At 42.1% G+C, this 19,426-nt stretch overlaps 1 protein-coding gene across 1 annotated transcript; it reads right to left on the bottom strand.

The window, feature by feature from the left end:
- Window positions 1-206: 206 nt before the first annotated feature.
- On the bottom strand, window positions 207-10,158 carry cnga1a (cyclic nucleotide gated channel subunit alpha 1a; the record flags this gene model as incomplete). The annotated part of the gene is made up of 5 exons (XM_079499530.1): window positions 9,992-10,158; window positions 9,307-9,411; window positions 4,391-4,497; window positions 2,804-3,414; window positions 207-1,388 (listed from the first exon to the last, which is right to left on the bottom strand). The coding sequence occupies exons 1-5, from the start codon at window positions 10,093-10,095 to the stop codon at window positions 207-209; spliced, it is 2,109 nt and encodes a 702-aa protein (XP_079355656.1). The 5' UTR covers window positions 10,096-10,158.
- Window positions 10,159-19,426: the final 9,268 nt, after the last annotated feature.

The raw sequence follows: 19,426 nt of genomic DNA, 5'->3' as shown, positions 1-19,426 counted from the left end.
AATAGCAGATCTACAAGCTTGTAGGTCTGCTATTTTTGAAAAATCGTGAAAATGTGGCCCAAATGTTTGAATATATTCCTTCAGAGCGAACGTTTTTAGCTCAAATTTTCATATGGGGGTCGGTGGCCGATTATATATCATTTTTGGGGTTCTTGACATGAAATATTGAGCACCACTGATAAAGAAACAGGCCTAAATGGGTTAACTTATGTGTCTTTTTTGTCCCCCTCCTTAACTTCCTCCTCTTTCTCTCCCTCCTTAACTTCCTCCTCTTTCTCCCCCTCCTTTGCCTCTTCCTCTACTTTCTCCCCCTCCTTAGCTTCCTCATCCTTCTCCCCCTCCTTAGCTTCCTCATCCTTCTCCCCCTCCTTAGCCTCCCCCTCCTTAGCTTCCTCATCCTTCTCCCCCTCCTTAGCTTCCTCATCCTTCTCCCCCTCCTTAGCTTCCTCACCCTTCTCCTCCCCATCCTCCTTTGCTGCGTCCTCTTTTTTCTCATCCTCCTTTGCTGCGTCCTCTTTTTTCACACCCTCCTTCTCCGCCGCGGCCGCGGCCTTGGCTGCGGCCACGGCCGCGGCCTCGGCCGCCGCGGCCACGGCCTTGGCCTCCGCCTCCCTCTTGTCCTCCTCGGCCTCCTCGTCGACTTCCGCCTCCTCCCCTATCAGCGTCTCTAGCTCGGCGATGCGCGCTTTGAGGGCCTTCCGTGCGTTCCTGTTCTTCGTCAGGATCCTCTTCAGCTTGGACTGCATCTGTTCCATGTTGCCATACAGGCTGTTCACTTTGCCCATCAGCTCCAGGCTCTCGGGCACGATCTTGGACGGGTCCAGCTCTATGAGGTTGTCCTTCAGCAGGATCTCCCGGCCTAACTCCTCCAGAATGGCTTTGGCCTCCGGGTACTCCGTGAGGGACTCCATCAGGTCGTCCTTGGACAGGCAGAAGAGGTCGGAGTATCCCAAGCTGCGGATGTTGGCCGTCCTCCGGTTGCCCGCCTTGCTGCCCTTGATGCCGAGGATGCTGATGTCGCCGAAGTAGCTGCCGCTGCCCAGGACGATGAACTGCGTGACCCCGTCGTCGGCGACGACGGCGAGCTTGCCGTCTTTGATGATGTACATCTCACGGCCGATGTCGCCCTTCTTGCAGATGAAGTCGCCGGGGCTGAAGACCTGCGGTCGGAGCTTCAGCACCAGCACGATCAGCAGGCCCTCTTCGCACTCGGCGAAGATGCGGACCTTCTTCAGAGTGTCCATGTGCACCTGGATGGCGATTTCAGCCTTCAGCTTGTCCGGCAGATACCTCAGCACCTCCCTCTCATCCTGGGACTTTCCCGTATTCCACAGGTAGTCAAACCACTTGATAATATGGATTTCAAGATCCAGACTGACATGCCTCGACTACAAAGGAAAGGAAAGATCATTATCCAATTTGTATTCACTGTATGTACAATAGGTACACAACGAAAAAAAAACTGCTACGAGGATGAAACCACAAAAAGTACTAAGACTTTTTTACATCAGGGTTCTCCATTTTCAATTCATCAGAACATTTAAAGACTTACACTAACTGGGTTAGCAACTTATCACCTATGTTGCTAACGTCTCACATTTAGTTTTAAAATGTTAATTTTGTTTATGGGTGTCGTATATGGCTGACTTATTGCTGTAGCTATAGGGGATAGGCCTATTCCTCATGTTATTTTAACAGGCTTATCATTTGCTGCTTTCTTTCGTTTAAGCGATTTCAGCTATTTTTGACAGGGGGGGGGGGGCATTCGAGCATGGGGCTAAGTACGTCCCTTTTTACACATTTTTACGGCGATTTCTTTATTAATATTTGCTACAGTCTTACTAGACGCCATGAAATTGCATCTGGCCACAAAAGATCACAGGATCTATACTGAATGTGAAGGTAGAGGTACTAGGGGGATGCCATACTGTGTGTCGTAGGCTCAATATGTCAGTTTGTTGATATGTTGTGGCCAGTTATAATTCCTTAAGGGTCTAGTAGTATAGTAAATGATACAAAAATAAATCACCATATTTTTTGGTAAAAAAAATACATATTTAGGACCATGTTCGAATGCCCCCACCCCCCTGTCAAAAATAGCTAAAATCGCTAAAACGAAAGAAAGCAGCAAATGAAAAAAACATTCACACTCACCTTTTACTTTCTCTAATAACAACCTAAAACATGAACCTTGGTTGAAAAAAACTAAAGTTGTCCTTTAAAACATCTTGCTAATAATTATCTTGCTGGAAAAGAGGCAACAAGAGTTGCTTTACAACAGAAGGCCAAGGGGACTAACTATTAGGGAATTTGAACGCTAATGCCTGCCAGTCACAACGTGTGGCAGTGTCTCGATTTGTGGGATGCCTGAAATGTCTTGGCAATGAGGGACTGTCCCACACAAAAGGGGACATCATGGTCACGCTAGACCAGGAGTGTCCAAAGTGCGGCCCGGCGGGGAAGAATTTAATGTGGCTTCACAACTGAATTGTGTTATGAACGGCTCGCCGTGGGACATTTTTTACATTGAAGTTTTTTATTCACCTGGGCATTTCCCAGAGTATAATTTGTCAGGAGTCCTTGTTCCTTGTTGTCTCATTCTGAAAAGGCTATTTTATTTAATTTGTTTAACTTGACGTTTGGGTGTTTTAATATTTAATAATATGGCCCCCTTTGAAAAACGTTTGGACACCCCTGCCCTAGACTATAAATTAGTCTAGCCAACCCCCTAGCGTCACCCCCCCCCCCCCCCCCCCCCCCCCAGCCACCAGCCCAACCCCGCCCCGGATAAAAGACAACTCACGTGCATGTACTGCTTGATGTTGTCGATGCGAGACTGGAACTGTGCCTGGGCGGCGTTCATGTTGGAGATCATCGTGGCGATGTTTCCCACGATGGTGGCGAACACCAACACGCCGATCAGGAAATCCGTGGAGTGGAAGAGGAACTCTATGTCCCTCTTCGGAGGCGGCATCTCTCCCACCGTTGTCAGGGTCATCGTGGACCAGTAGAGGCAGAAGGAGTACTTCCTCCCCAGAGTTCCGAACGCGGGCTCCTCGGGGTCGTCCAGCGCGGGGTACACCCAGTCGTCGGCGCCGAAGCCCACCCACTTGGAGAAGGAGTAGTACCAGCAGGCGTTCCAGTGGATGATGATGACGATGTACAGGATGAGGTTGCCGATGCGGAAGATGTTGGGGATGTTGGTTTTGGTCTCCGTCTTCTTGAAGAACTCGAACATGCGGCTGATCCTCAGCAGCTTGTTCATGCGTATCTCGGGGTAGTCGAGGCCGAAGTAGAGGTAGAAGACGTCGGTGGGAATCATGGAGATGGCGTCCAGGACGAACTGGGTGCTGTTGACGTAGCGGTCGGTTAACATCTTCTTGTCCTTCACGAGCAGACCTTGCTCCAGGTAGCCTGTGGTGGAGAGATTTATAGGAAACAGCGGTTGTTATTTCCCAGTGTTGATTTCTTCGACCAACAGGCCAGTGGTTTCCAAACTTCTTCATGTCTGGGACCCCCCAAATTGACACTAATTAGCCCCGCGGACCCCCATTAGAAAATATATGCCAGGGAGCCCCATAAGAGAATATTTTTACGGATCTAGCGGTGATTCTCAACCAGCTTAATTTCAAGGAAACCCCCAGTTTGACATGCATTAGTCTACGGACCCCCTTTTAATGGCATTTGTAAAATCAATGTTAATTTAACTCTGAGAGTGTAGGGTTCCATTTGTACACTCTCAGAGTTACAGACCCCTAATGGTCCATTTAGTTCCAAACTATCATTTAGCTGGGGACCCCCTGGAACTCCCACAAGGACCCCTGGGGGTCCCCGGACCCCACTTTGGGAACCACTGCAATAGGCTATGACAACAAATGTTCGTCGACTACCTTTTTTCACTGACGGAAACTAAATGAAAACTAAGCTATGACTAAAAACTAAGACTAAATATATTGACAATTTCGTACAAATATAAACTACTAGACTAAAATTTTAGGAAGGGACTAGTGGACAAGAGATCCAGTATGTCATTTTAACACTTGTTTGCATGCTGAAAATAGCCCATCTACAAGCTCGCAGCGCGTTGTAGTGTGACGCGTTGAGCTTGAAGATCGGCTATTTTCAGCAAGTGTAAAATCAGTCATTACGACGACATCAAGGCCCGCCAAAATACATTTTAGTCGACTAAATCAACACTAGATTTAGTCGACTAAAATCTTATGCTATTTAGTAGACTAAAACTATAGACTAACACTAACACATTCCAGGTGACTAAAATGTGACGAAAGAGAGATTATGACAAACATTTAAATCTAAATTTGCTGTCAAAATCAACACTGATTATTTCCAGAGATTGTTGTAAAAAAAAGAGGAAAATGAATGGTTGCACCTGTTCTGGTCCTGAAGACCATGTCCGCTATGTACATGATGTCTGAACAGTAGTCCATGATCATCCAGTAAATGATGTAGTCATGCTGAAGCTCGTCAAAAGTGGCCCTGCAACGTCAGCGTTTAAAATAAGATTACACATGAGCAAGACATTATAGTGCATTTTCTGATTTGATACAAACACATGTTTAGTGTTAAATGCAACGAAGAGAAGCGCTGCCGTGGTCCGTGTTGGTTATAAAAACTGCAAACAGGTGCTCGTTGGCGAGGGTTCGATAATGGCAAAACAAATTGGCGATCCATAATAAGGCACTCTGTTGCAAGTAAAATGCCTTTATTTAAATGGGATCAGCTCGGCAAAGAGCATTTTAAAACCCTTAGACTACCGTTGACGGTTTTGACGTAGTGAATTAATTAATCCAGACCTCCCGTTGACGGGATTGATGTAATTGTTTTATTCCCTATAATCGGGGGCTTTGTTTTAAATATTGTAGCCTATTTTAGCATTTTTTGGCCGATGTCCTCCACCTAAAACCGCCGAAATCCTCGCGCACCCGCCCACGCGGTCTTTATGTGCATAGCTGCTCAAAATGCGATATTCAGGGCTTGATTATAGCTTAATTTGACTTAGATATGAAAATAAACGACGATCGGCTGGGCCCGGGGACAGATCACTATGTAAGTTTACGTTTAAGCGGAAATGGCGACGGCCAGATTCGGTCAAGTCGGACAAAATGGTGAAGTTACCGCCACCATCAGGACTGGGTGTCTAATACTCTATGCTTGCCTCGTTAAAATGAGATATATTATATCACAGATTTTTCTATTGGCATTCAAATGATGAATTAAAAATATGAATAGAGCTGGCAGAAGGCACTGAAAAGCTGCTATAGAGCGTCGCAGTCCCGCCCCCTACCATGGACCAGGAAATGAAACCCAATGCATTTTCCTCATAGACAAGTATTTATTTAAAGACGGTTACGCCGCGGACAAAGCCAACTCGAGTCGTGACAACTCATGACAACACAAACAATATTTTGGACCAAACAAATAATTAGAAAGAAGAAAAAAACGGCAGGTTACAACACTTTTTTTGTTGTTTTTCTTCTTTGTAATTATTTGTTTGGTCCAAAATATTGTTTGTGTTGTCATGAGTTGTCACGACTCGAGTTGGCTTTGTCCGCGGCGTAACCGTCTTTGAATAAATATTTTAAGAAATGTCTATGAGGAAAATGCATTGGGTTTCATTTCCTGGTCCAGGGTAGGGGGCGGGACTGCGACGCTCTATTGGGGTGGCAGTCCAAAAGAAAAACAACGTTTTGGATGTCAAGCCTTCATCAGGGTCCCATGTTTAATGCTCTTTGCCGAGCTGATGCCATTTAAAGGTATATTCAGTGATTTCACTTAATTCAAATATCACTTGTTTTTTCTTATTTTTTGGATAATCCTCCCTACTATAAAGCGTGCTGGCCATATAAGGAGTTCCTCCCTGTCCCCAGTTAACCCCTGGGGTCAAAAAACCCTAGTTTCGGTTTGGGCTTTGGGTGGCAAAGCCTTCATCCAATCAGGATGAGAGGGGCCTTCCTCCAATCATGATCGAGTGGGGGCGGGCCTTGGTGCACGTGCTGTTGGTATGTTGTACTTCCCCCACTGTAGAGCGTGTGCATGTGCACATCTTGTTACCGGGTGGACCGGGTATTTTTTCCAAATCACCCAAATCACTGAATGCTCCTTTAAAGATGGAGTGCTGTGATTTTACTAGGAGGAAGATTTCTTTCAAAAAAGTGTACAGAAAGTGTTACAATTATGTTTGTATGTGGCCAACACCCACCAGTTCATTAAGTATACCTGGTTTTCACCTTAGCACCACCCACCTGAACTTAAGCCTTGCCCATTAGCTATATTCACACGGCTGCCATCTTGCCAGCAAGGTGATACCTAGGTGACACTTCCCATAGACCAGGGGTTCTCAACCTTTTTGGCCGGGGACCCCCGGAAATGCTTTGGCAATGTCTCGGGACCCCCGCCCCGCCCCCTCCCGAACCCCAATATAAATTGACTGCTACAATAACCTTAAACCATTTTGGGCGGGAACCCCTTTTGGTGTTTTAAGCATTGTTATAATTTAGCTATTGAAAAATAGCAGATCTACAAGCTCATAGCGCGCCACCGAGTGGCGCGCTACGAGCTTGTAGGTCTGCTATTTTTGAAAAAAAGTGAAAATAAAATTTAAAAATAAATCTTTTTTTTTTTAAATAATTTGGGGACCCCCTAAAATAATTTGGCGACCCCCCGAGGGGTCGCGACCCACGGGTTGAGAACCCCTGCCATAGACAACCCATTCATCCAAACAGAAAAGTCTAATTATATTAAACAACGTCAAAATCACCAACATTGCAGCTGTAGGGAAAGCTTGAATTAGCTCTTTCAATCTGTAAAGTGTTTGTTTCATAAAAATCCACCGTAGACATTTTATGAGCTGTCAAGAAATTCCTTGCAGATGATTTTTTTCTAAGTGCTGGAGTTTGGAAGTGCTCGTTGACTCAACGGCCCTGCGTACCACCTGTTTTGAATGCACATAATGCAGGAGGCAGCAGGAGGTTGCTTTACTGATAACGAGCGCTTCCTCCATACTCTGATACTTAGAAAATAATCATCTGCAAGGAATTTCTTGACAGGAAGTAGCTCATAAAATGTCTACGGTGGATGTTTATTAAACAAAAACTTTACAGATTGAAAGAGGATAATTCAAGCTTTCCCTACAGCTGCAATGTTGGTGATTTTGACGTTGTTTAATATAATTAGAGAGGACTTTTCTGTTTGGATGAATGGGCTCTCTATGGGAAGTGTCACCTAGGTATCACCTTGCTGGCAAGATGGCAGCCGTGTGAATATCATCAATAGATGTTGTTGTATGATAATGTGGGAGGGGTTAGGCTAGGGGAGGGTTATGATGTCACTATGGTATAATTTCGATTGGGCCTTTTGACTAAAAGGCTTTCAGCTTTCAGGAAGAAACCAAAAATACACAGGGAAGACATATTTGAATATTATGACCACACCTGGGGGTATATTAGAGTAATGTTAACTCCATAGACACATGCAAAACAGAAAAAGTACAAAAATCTAAATTTAAATTTTTACTTGACTTCAACAGAGTGCCTTGGATCTCCTTCTGTTTTGACATGTATTTAATATTTTCTAAAATCTATATGACACTTAGATACCTCTAATGTACTATAAACAGAAGCAATAATATAAAACACATTGTTCTGTCCGGCTATAAGCGATAGATTGAAATATTATCCACAGTGAGTGGCACTAATGAAAAAGCCACGGAGTTACCAAAATAAGAACGTTTCATCCTTTAATCTGACGGATGAGGCTATCATAGGGGGTTCTCAACGTTTTTGGCTGAGGGGTGAAAATGCTTTGGCCACATGTATCGCGCCCTGCCGCCCCGCCCCCCCTCCCCACCACCAATACAAATTGACCGCTACAATAACCTTCAGACAATACATCATAAATAAATACTGAAACCAGATATAATCATTAAGGAAAGTTTATGCATGTATTATGTGTACTATGTAAACTCTAAATTCCCATTCTCCAGCCATTCAGTTGCAAAAACAGTTTTTATTTTATTTTTTGTAATCATTTCGGGACCCCCCAAAAAAAGATATTCCGGGACCCCCCGAAGGGTCGCGACCCCCAGGTTGAGAAGTTGAGAACCTCATAAATCAGTCATAAATACTACTTTGTACTTGGTACTTTGGACTGTGGGTGGGTGGCACTATAGGTTTCGTTTTCTGGGAGTATATGCATGCGCTCAGCAAGTTTCATGGCAAACTGTCCACATTACATTCTGGTCTATGGGTGGCATTAGGTCAACACAATCACTATAGGGAGCATGGAGGTGCACGGAGAATTCCATGCCTGTCATAGACAGTAGTTCTCAAGACATGTTATTTGAGAATAAAGTGGTGGACCAATGAACGAACGGACATGTTATTTGGGAATAAAGTGGTGGACCAATGAACGAACGGACATGTTATTTGGGAATAAAGTGGTGGACCAATGAACGAACGGACATGTTATTTGGGAATAAAGTGGTGGACCAATGAACGAACGGACATGTTATTTGGGAATAAAGTGGTGGACCAATGAACGAACGGACATGTTATTTGGGAATAAAGTGGTGGACCAATGAACGAACGGACATGTTATTTGGGAATAAAGTGGTGGACCAATAAACGAACGGACATGTTATTTGGGAATAAAGTGGTGGACCAATGAACGAACGGACATGTTATTTGGGAATAAAGTGGTGGACCAATGAACGAACGGACAGACTTTTTAGAGCCCTATAGGCTGAAAGGATGAGGATGACTGTGTTTTTTTTGTTTAAGGAAACTAGTAGTAGCCTATTGTACTGCAGTGGTTCCCAAAGTGGGGTCCGGGGACCCCCAGGGGTCCTTGAGGGAGTTCCAGGGGATACCCAGCTGATTGACCCTTATGGGTCTGTAATGCTGTTAGAGTTAGATTAACATTGCTTTTACAATATAAATTGGGGGTCCCAGAGATAGAAATGCCATTCAATGGGGGTCCGTAGACTAATGCATGTCAAACTGGGGGTCTTTGAAATTAAACTGGTTGAGAATCTCTGCTAGAGCCGTAAAAATCTTCTCTTATGGGGGGGTCCCTGGCATGTCTTTTCAAATGGGGGTCCGCGACTCTGCGGGCTACTTAGTGTCAATTTCGGGGTCCTTGATGTGAAAAAGTTTGGGAACCACTGGTGTACTCAACAAAACAAGTATTGGGTATAAAGAGAGGGCAACAACAAGAGAGTGATCATAATTTTATATCGCTATCACCATTCTTATTCTATATATATATATATTGTTATTATTTGGTCACCTGGCAACGATCATGACCCAGTTGTACATGACTGGACATGTGATGATGAACAGCCATTGGTAGTACAATGCCCCGTCTGGGTTTATGACAAACATTTCTTTGGGCCTGTATGGGAAGAGACAGACAGTTTATATATGGAGGCATTCAGTACCCAAAATGTCTACACGCTATACACCAAATAATGGAATAGTGGAAACAAATAAAACTAGAAATGCGCTCTGTCGAAGCTGCCAACTTGCGCTTTGCACACAAGTTGGCCATGAATGGCCTACTTGTGCGCGAGCAGGGCGCGCAACTTATGTGCAGTGCTTGACCGTTCTGTTTGGCGCCCCGGATCTCAACTACTGACGCTATAAGCAGACCCCGATCAAGTTATTGAAACATCTGACATGTATAGTTAATATATAATATAAACTTAAATTGATTACGTCATCCACATACGTCTTTTAAACATGTTTTTACATAAACACATATAGTTACGTCATCATCAGCCAACCCCCGATTGGCCGAGCAACGACAAGGAGGCGATCCCAAAGGGTCAAAGGGACCACCGACATTCGCAGCAAGCTGCCAACTCGCGCTCTGATTGGCCGAGCGACGTACGCACCGACGTACGCACGCAGCGCCCTGATTGGGCCGAGGGTGTCAACGACATATGCAGCCAAGTTGTATGTTAAGAACTCACTTCTCTTTTTCCTTCTTCTCTTTCTCCTCCTTTTCCTTCTTCTCTTTCTCCTCCTTTTCCTTCTTCTCTTGCTCCTCCTTTTCCTTTTGTTCTTTTTCCTCCATTTCCTTTTGCTCTCTCTCCTCCTTCTCCTTGTCTTCTACCGCCTCCGTTTCTCCTCCCTCCTCCTTTTCTCCTCCCTCCTCCCTTTCTCCTCCCTCCTCCTTCTCCTTCCCGTCGTTATCCTTCTCCGACCTGAAACACACGCATCAACCAATCAAAATGGAGAAGCCTTAAAGCATATATAATAGAGCGTCGCAGTCCCGCCTCCTACCCTGGACCAGGAAATGATTCTCCGTTCATTTTCCTCATAGACATTTCAGAAAGTATTTATTTAAAGACATTTACGCCGCGGACAAAGCCAACTCGAGTCGTGACAAATCATGACAAAGAAAAAATAATTAGAAAGAAGAAGAAAAACGGCAGGTTACAACACTTTTTTTGTTTGTTTTTCTTCTTTGTAATTATTTGTTTGGTCCAAAATATTGTTTGTGTTGTCATGAGTTGTCACGACTCGAGTTGGCTTTGTCCGCGGCGTAACCGTCTTTAAATAAATACTTTAAGAAATGTCTATGGGAAAAATGCATTGGGAATCATTTCCTGGTCCAGGGTAGGAGGCGGGACTGCAACGCTCTATAGGCCTATCTCACAGCCATTCCCCGCCCCCTTTCCAGACCTAGTGGTGTTGACTTGACGTCACTCCATAGACATTACATGTTAAAAGACCTACATTCAGAAGCCATAAACAACGCTTTTTCTGAAGGTAAACTTTATTCTATTTGTTTTAGCTGTCTTACCAGCTTGTTTTCATCATAATAATATTAGTCTTTTACATTTTAACATTTGGAAAACGGCCTTAAATGGTGCAGAGTAAGCAGATATGGGATGTAGCTCTGGTCCATAGCCTTACAAATGGACCAGATCACAGTAGGTTGAAAACAAGATGGTAAGACAGCTAACACAAATAGAATAAAGTTTACCTTCAGAAAAAGCGTTGTTTATGGCTTCTGAATGTAGGTATTTTAACATGTAATGTATATGGAGTGACGTAACGTCAACACCATTAACTCAGAAAAGGGGGCGGGGAAAGGGGGCGGGGAAGGACTGTGAGATAGGCCTATAGCACATACATGGGCTGCATGGCGGCCCAGGCGGGGGCCACTATCACAGCAAGTTAATAACAGAATACTGATTTGACAAACATGCAAACATGACCCGCTTTAATTAGCCTACCTCAGTCTATATATGTAGCTTAAAATGTTATTAAACATAGGTCATAAAGTTAACATAATTATAACTAAATGCATTTGAAATGAAATAAAAAAGGTTACTTTTCATCTTCTTTCTCCTTTATTTCTTCTTCCTTGTTCTCACTGGAAAGAGAAGAGATTTCAGGTTAATTTAATATATACATATATATATATATATATATATATATATATATATATATATATATATATGTGTGTGTGTGTGTGTGTGTGTGTGTGTGTGTGTGAATGTACTATTTCATAAAATATATATAATTGTTTATATAGTTAAAAATACAAAGTTTGGTCATCGCCAAAGGTATCATTGAAAGTTTAAGTTTCTAGTTGTACTTACTCTTCATTGTTATTACTGTTGTTCACATTGAAAGATTGGATAGGACGAAGGGCCCGTTGATTTCTGAAACAAACAGTAGTTGTAGTTTAGTAGGTTGTCTAGGTCAGTGGTTTTCATTGTTCAACTCTAGTAGGTTGTCTTGGTCAGTGGTTTTCATTGTTCAACTCTAGTAGGTTGTCTAGGTCAGTGGTTTTCATTGTTCAACTCTAGTAGGTTGTCTAGGTCAGTGGTTTTCATTGTTAAACTCTAGTAGGTTGTCTAGGTCAGTGGTTTTAATGTTAAACTCTAGTAGGTTGTCTAGGTCAGTGGTTTTCATTGTTCAACTCTAGTAGGTTGTCTTCTAGGTCAGTGGTTTTCATTGTTCAACTCTAGTAGGTTGTCTTGGTCAGTGGTTTTCATTGTTCAACTCTAGTTGGTTGTCTAGGTCAGTGGTTTTCATTGTTCAACTCCAGTAGGTTGTCTAGGTCAGTGGTTTTCATTGTTCAACTCTAGTAGGTTGTCTTCTAGGTCAGTGGTTTTCATTGTTCAACTCTAGTAGGTTGTCTAGGTCAGTGGTTTTCATTGTTCAACTCTAGTAGGTTGTCTAGGTCAGTGGTTTTCATTGTTCAACTCTAATAGGTTGTCTAGGTCAGTGGTTTTCATTGTTCAACTCTAGTAGGTTGTCTAGGTCAGTGGTTTTCATTGTTCAACTCTAGTAGGTTGTCTAGGTCAGTGGTTTTCATTGTTAAACTCTAGTAGGTTGTCTAGGTCAGTGGTTTTCATTGTTCAACTCTAGTAGGTTGTCTAGGTCAGTGGTTTTCATTGTTAAACTCTAGTAGGTTGTCTAGGTCAGTGGTTTTCATTGTTAAACTCTAGTAGGTTGTCTAGGTCAGTGGTTTTCATTGTTAAACTCTAGTAGGTTGTCTAGGTCAGTGGTTTTCATTGTTAAACTCTAGTAGGTTGTCTAGGTCAGTGGTTTTCATTGTTCAACTCTAGTAGGTTGTCTAGGTCAGTGGTTTTCATTGTTCAACTCTAGTAGGTTGTCTTCTAGGTCAGTGGTTTTCATTGTTCAACTCTAGTAGGTTGTCTTCTAGGTCAGTGGTTTTCATTGTTCAACTCTAGTAGGTTGTCTAGGTCAGTGGTTTTCATTGTTAAACTCTAGTAGGTTGTCTAGGTCAGTGGTTTTCATTGTTCAACTCTAGTAGGTTGTCTAGGTCAGTGGTTTTCATTGTTCAACTCTAGTAGGTTGTCTTCTAGGTCAGTGGTTTTCATTGTTCAACTCTAGTAGGTTGTCTTCTAGGTCAGTGGTTTTCATTGTTCAACTCTAGTAGGTTGTCTTCTAGGTCAGTGGTTTTCATTGTTCAACTCTAGTAGGTTGTCTTCTAGGTCAGTGGTTTTCATTGTTCAACTCTAGTAGGTTGTCTAGGTCAGTGGTTTTCATTGTTAAACTCTAGTAGGTTGTCTAGGTCAGTGGTTTTCATTGTTAAACTCTAGTAGGTTGTCTAGGTCAGTGGTTTTCATTGTTAAACTCTAGTAGGTTGTCTAGGTCAGTGGTTTTCATTGTTCAACTCTAGTAGGTTGTCTTCTAGGTCAGTGGTTTTCATTGTTCAACTCTAGTAGGTTGTCTTCTAGGTCAGTGGTTTTCATTGTTCAACTCTAGTAGGTTGTCTAGGTCAGTGGTTTTCATTGTTCAACTCTAGTAGGTTGTCTTCTAGGTCAGTGGTTTTCATTGTTCAACTCTAGTAGGTTGTCTAGGTCAGTGGTTTTCATTGTTCAACTCTAGTAGGTTGTCTTCTAGGTCAGTGGTTTTCATTGTTCAACTCTAGTAGGTTGTCTAGGTCAGTGGTTTTCATTGTTCAACTCTAGTAGGTTGTCTTCTAGGTCAGTGGTTTTCATTGTTCAACTCTAGTAGGTTGTCTAGGTCAGTGGTTTTCATTGTTCAACTCTAGTAGGTTGTCTAGGTCAGTGGTTTTCATTGTTCAACTCTAGTAGGTTGTCTAGGTCAGTGGTTTTCATTGTTCAACTCTAGTAGGTTGTCTTCTAGGTCAGTGGTTTTCATTGTTAAACTCTAGTAGGTTGTCTTCTAGGTCAGTGGTTTTCATTGTTCAACTCTAATAGGTTGTCTAGGTCAGTGGTTTTCATTGTTAAACTCTAGTAGGTTGTCTAGGTCAGTGGTTTTCATTGTTCAACTCTAGTAGGTTGTCTAGGTCAGTGGTTTTCATTGTTCAACTCTAGTAAGTTGTCTAGGTCAGTGGTTTTCATTGTTCAACTCTAGTAGGTTGTCTAGGTCAGTGGTTTTCATTGTTCAACTCTAGTAGGTTGTCTAGGTCAGTGGTTTTCATTGTTAAACTCTAGTAGGTTGTCTAGGTCAGTGGTTTTCATTGTTCAACTCTAGTAGGTTGTCTAGGTCAGTGGTTTTCATTGTTAAACTCTAGTAGGTTGTCTATGTCAGTGGTTTTCATTGTTCAACTCTAGTAGGTTGTCTAGGTCAGTGGTTTTCATTGTTCAACTCTAGTAGGTTGTCTAGGTCAATGGTTTTCATTGTTCAACTCTAGTAGGTTGTCTAGGTCAGTGGTTTTCATTGTTCAACTCTAGTAGGTTGTCTAGGTCAGTGGTTTTCATTGTTCAACTCTAGTAGGTTGTCTTCTAGGTCAGTGGTTTTCATTGTTCAACTCTAGTAGGTTGTCTAGGTCAGTGGTTTTCATTGTTCAACTCTAGTAGGTTGTCTTCTAGGTCAGTGGTTTTCATTGTTCAACTCTAGTAGGTTGTCTAGGTCAGTGGTTTTCATTGTTCAACTCTAGTAGGTTGTCTTCTAGGTCAGTGGTTTTCATTGTTCAACTCTAGTAGGTTGTCTTCTAGGTCAGTGGTTTTCATTGTTCAACTCTAGTAGGTTGTCTTGGTCAGTGGTTTTCATTGTTCAACTCTAGTAGGTTGTCTTGGTCAGTGGTTTTCATTGTTCAACTCTAGTAGGTTGTCTAGGTCAGTGGTTTTCATTGTTCAACTCTAGTAGGTTGTCTAGGTCAGTGGTTTTCATTGTTCAACTCTAGTAGGTTGTCTTCTAGGTCAGTGGTTTTCATTGTTCAACTCTAGTAGGTTGTCTAGGTCAGTGGTTTTCTAGTTAAACTCTAGTAGGTTGTCTAGGTCAGTGGTTTTCATTGTTCAACTCTAGTAGGTTGTCTAGGTCAGTGGTTTTAATGTTAAACTCTAGTAGGTTGTCTAGGTCAGTGGTTTTAATGTTAAACTCTAGTAGGTTGTCTTCTAGGTCAGTGGTTTTCATTGTTCAACTCTAGTAGGTTGTCTAGGTCAGTGGTTTTCATTGTTCAACTCTAGTAGGTTGTCTAGGTCAGTGGTTTTCATTGTTGAACTCTAGTAGGTTGTCTTGGTCAGTGGTTTTCATTGTTCAACTCTAGTAGGTTGTCTTCTAGGTCAGTGGTTTTCATTGTTCAACTCTAGTAGGTTGTCTTCTAGGTCAGTGGTTTTCATTGTTCAACTCTAGTAGGTTGTCTTCTAGGTCAGTGGTTTTCATTGTTAAACTCTAGTAGGTTGTCTTCTAGGTCAGTGGTTTTCATTGTTCAACTCTAGTAGGTTGTCTTCTAGGTCAGTGGTTTTCATTGTTCAACTCTAGTAGGTTGTCTTCTAGGTCAGTGGTTTTCATTGTTCAACTCTAGTAGGTTGTCTAGGTCAGTGGTTTTCATTGTTCAACTCTAGTAGGTTGTCTAGGTCAGTGGTTTTCATTGTTCAACTCTAGTTGGTTGTCTAGGTCAGTGGTTTTCATTGTTCAACTCTAGTAGGTTGTCTTGGTCAGTGGTTTTCATTGTTCAACTCTAGTAGGTTGTCTTGGTCAGTGGTTTTCATTGTTCAACTCTAGTAGGTTGTCTAGGTCAGTGGTTTTCATTGTTCAACTCCAGTAGGTTGTCTTCTAGGTCAGTGGTTTTCATTGTTCAACTCTAGTAGGTTGTCTAGGTCAGTGGTTTTCATTGTTCAACTCTAGTAGGTTGTCTGCTAGGTCAGTGGTTTTCATTGTTCAACTCTAGTTGGTTGTCTAGGTCAGTGGTTTTCATTGTTCAACTCTAGTAGGTTGTCTAGGTCAGTGGTTTTAATTGTTAAACTCTAGTAGGTTGTCTTCTAGGTCAGTGGTTTTCATTGTTAAACTCTAGTAGGTTGTCTAGGTCAGTGGTTTTCATTGTTCAACTCTAGTAGGTTGTCTTGGTCAGTGGTTTTCATTGTTCAACTCTAGTAGGTTGTCTTCTAGGTCAGTGGTTTTAATGTTAAACTCTAGTAGGTTGTCTTCTAGGTCAGTGGTTTTCATTGTTCAACTCTAGTAGGTTGTCTTCTAGGTCAGTGGTTTTCATTGTTCAACTCTAGTAGGTTGTCTAGGTCAGTGGTTTTCATTGTTCAACTCTAGTAGGTTGTCTTCTAGGTCAGTGGTTTCCATTGTTCAACTCTAGTAGGTTGTCTAGGTCAGTGGTTTTCATTATTCAACTCTAGTAGGTTGTCTTCTAGGTCAGTGGTTTTCATTGTTCAACTCTAGTAGGTTGTCTTCTAGGTCAGTGGTTTTCATTGTTCAACTCTAGTAGGTTGTCTTCTAGGTCAGTGGTTTTCATTGTTCAACTCTAGTTGGTTGTCTTCTAGGTCAGTGGTTTTCATTGTTCAACTCTAGTAGGTTGTCTAGGTCAGTGGTTTTCATTGTTCAACTCTAGTAGGTTGTCTAGGTCAGTGGTTTTCATTGTTCAACTCTAGTAGGTTGTCTTCTAGGTCAGTGGTTTTCATTGTTCAACTCTAGTTGGTTGTCTAGGTCAGTGGTTTTCATTGTTCAACTCTAGTAGGTTGTCTTCTAGGTCAGTGGTTTTCATTGTTCAACTCTAGTAGGTTGTCTTCTAGGTCAGTGGTTTTCATTGTTCAACTCTAGTAGGTTGTCTAGGTCAGTGGTTTTCATTGTTCAACTCCAGTAGGTTGTCTAGGTCAGTGGTTTTCATTGTTCAACTCTAGTAGGTTGTCTAGGTCAGTGGTTTTCATTGTTCAACTCTAGTAGGTTGTCTTCTAGGTCAGTGGTTTTCATTGTTCAACTCTAGTAGGTTGTCTTCTAGGTCAGTGGTTTTCATTGTTCAACTCTAGTAGGTTGTCTTGGTCAGTGGTTTTCATTGTTCAACTCTAGTAGGTTGTCTTCTAGGTCAGTGGTTTTCATTGTTCAACTCTAGTAGGTTGTCTTCTAGGTCAGTGGTTTTCATTGTTCAACTCTAGTAGGTTGTCTTCTAGGTCAGTGGTTTTCATTGTTCAACTCTAGTAGGTTGTCTTGGTCAGTGGTTTTCATTGTTCAACTCTAGTAGGTTGTCTAGGGCAGTGGTTTTCATTGTTCACCTCTAGTAGGTTGTCTTGGTCAGTGGTTTTCATTGTTCAACTCTAGTAGGTTGTCTAGGTCAGTGGTTTTCATTGTTCAACTCTAGTAGGTTGTCTTCTAGGTCAGTGGTTTTCATTGTTCAACTCTAGTAGGTTGTCTAGGTCAGTGGTTTTCATTGTTCAACTCTAGTAGGTTGTCTTCTAGGTCAGTGGTTTTCATTGTTCAACTCTAGTAGGTTGTCTTGGTCAGTGGTTTTCATTGTTCAACTCTAGTAGGTTGTCTTGGTCAGTGGTTTTCATTGTTAAACTCTAGTAGGTTGTCTAGGTCAGTGGTTTTCATTGTTCAACTCTAGTAGGTTGTCTAGGTCAGTGGTTTTCATTGTTCAACTCTAGTAGGTTGTCTAGGTCAGTGGTTTTCATTGTTCAACTCTAGTAGGTTGTCTAGGTCAGTGGTTTTCATTGTTCAACTCTAGTAGGTTGTCTTCTAGGTCAGTGGTTTTCATTGTTCAACTCTAGTAGGTTGTCTTGGTCAGTGGTTTTCATTGTTAAACTCTAGTAGGTTGTCTTGGTCAGTGGTTTTCATTGTTAAACTCTAGTAGGTTGTCTAGGTCAGTGGTTTTCATTGTTCAACTCTAGTAGGTTGTCTAGGTCAGTGGTTTTCATTGTTCAACTCTAGTAGGTTGTCTAGGTCAGTGGTTTTCATTGTTCAACTCTAGTTGGTTGTCTAGGTCAGTGGTTTTCATTGTTCAACTCTAGTAGGTTGTCTTGGTCAGTGGTTTTCATTGTTCAACTCTAGTAGGTTGTCTTGGTCAGTGGTTTTCATTGTTCAACTCTAGTAGGTTGTCTAGGTCAGTGGTTTTCATTGTTCAACTCCAGTAGGTTGTCTTCTAGGTCAGTGGTTTTCATTGTTCAACTCTAGTAGGTTGTCTAGGTCAGTGGTTTTCATTGTTCAACTCTAGTAGGTTGTCTGCTAGGTCAGTGGTTTTCATTGTTCAACTCTAGTTGGTTGTCTAGGTCAGTGGTTTTCATTGTTCAACTCTAGTAGGTTGTCTAGGTCAGTGGTTTTAATTGTTAAACTCTAGTAGGTTGTCTTCTAGGTCAGTGGTTTTCATTGTTCAACTCTAGTAGGTTGTCTAGGTCAGTGGTTTTCATTGTTCAACTCTAGTAGGTTGTCTTGGTCAGTGGTTTTCATTGTTCAACTCTAGTAGGTTGTCTTCTAGGTCAGTGGTTTTAATGTTAAACTCTAGTAGGTTGTCTTCTAGGTCAGTGGTTTTCATTGTTCAACTCTAGTAGGTTGTCTTCTAGGTCAGTGGTTTTCATTGTTCAACTCTAGTAGGTTGTCTAGGTCAGTGGTTTTCATTGTTCAACTCTAGTAGGTTGTCTTCTAGGTCAGTGGTTTCCATTGTTCAACTCTAGTAGGTTGTCTAGGTCAGTGGTTTTCATTATTCAACTCTAGTAGGTTGTCTTCTAGGTCAGTGGTTTTCATTGTTCAACTCTAGTAGGTTGTCTTCTAGGTCAGTGGTTTTCATTGTTCAACTCTAGTAGGTTGTCTTCTAGGTCAGTGGTTTTCATTGTTCAACTCTAGTTGGTTGTCTTCTAGGTCAGTGGTTTTCATTGTTCAACTCTAGTAGGTTGTCTAGGTCAGTGGTTTTCATTGTTCAACTCTAGTAGGTTGTCTAGGTCAGTGGTTTTCATTGTTCAACTCTAGTAGGTTGTCTTCTAGGTCAGTGGTTTTCATTGTTCAACTCTAGTTGGTTGTCTAGGTCAGTGGTTTTCATTGTTCAACTCTAGTAGGTTGTCTTCTAGGTCAGTGGTTTTCATTGTTCAACTCTAGTAGGTTGTCTTCTAGGTCAGTGGTTTTCATTGTTCAACTCTAGTAGGTTGTCTAGGTCAGTGGTTTTCATTGTTCAACTCCAGTAGGTTGTCTAGGTCAGTGGTTTTCATTGTTCAACTCTAGTAGGTTGTCTAGGTCAGTGGTTTTCATTGTTCAACTCTAGTAGGTTGTCTTCTAGGTCAGTGGTTTTCATTGTTCAACTCTAGTAGGTTGTCTTCTAGGTCAGTGGTTTTCATTGTTCAACTCTAGTAGGTTGTCTTGGTCAGTGGTTTTCATTGTTCAACTCTAGTAGGTTGTCTTCTAGGTCAGTGGTTTTCATTGTTCAACTCTAGTAGGTTGTCTTCTAGGTCAGTGGTTTTCATTGTTCAACTCTAGTAGGTTGTCTTCTAGGTCAGTGGTTTTCATTGTTCAACTCTAGTAGGTTGTCTTGGTCAGTGGTTTTCATTGTTCAACTCTAGTAGGTTGTCTAGGGCAGTGGTTTTCATTGTTCACCTCTAGTAGGTTGTCTTGGTCAGTGGTTTTCATTGTTCAACTCTAGTAGGTTGTCTAGGTCAGTGGTTTTCATTGTTCAACTCTAGTAGGTTGTCTTCTAGGTCAGTGGTTTTCATTGTTCAACTCTAGTAGGTTGTCTAGGTCAGTGGTTT

This window comes from Electrona antarctica (genome assembly GCF_951216825.1).
Source record: "Electrona antarctica genome assembly, chromosome: 4".
NCBI classification, from domain to species: Eukaryota; Metazoa; Chordata; class Actinopteri; order Myctophiformes; family Myctophidae; genus Electrona; species Electrona antarctica.
The sequence above is the reverse complement of the archived record's forward strand: the minus strand, read 5'-3'. Positions and strand labels throughout refer to the sequence as shown.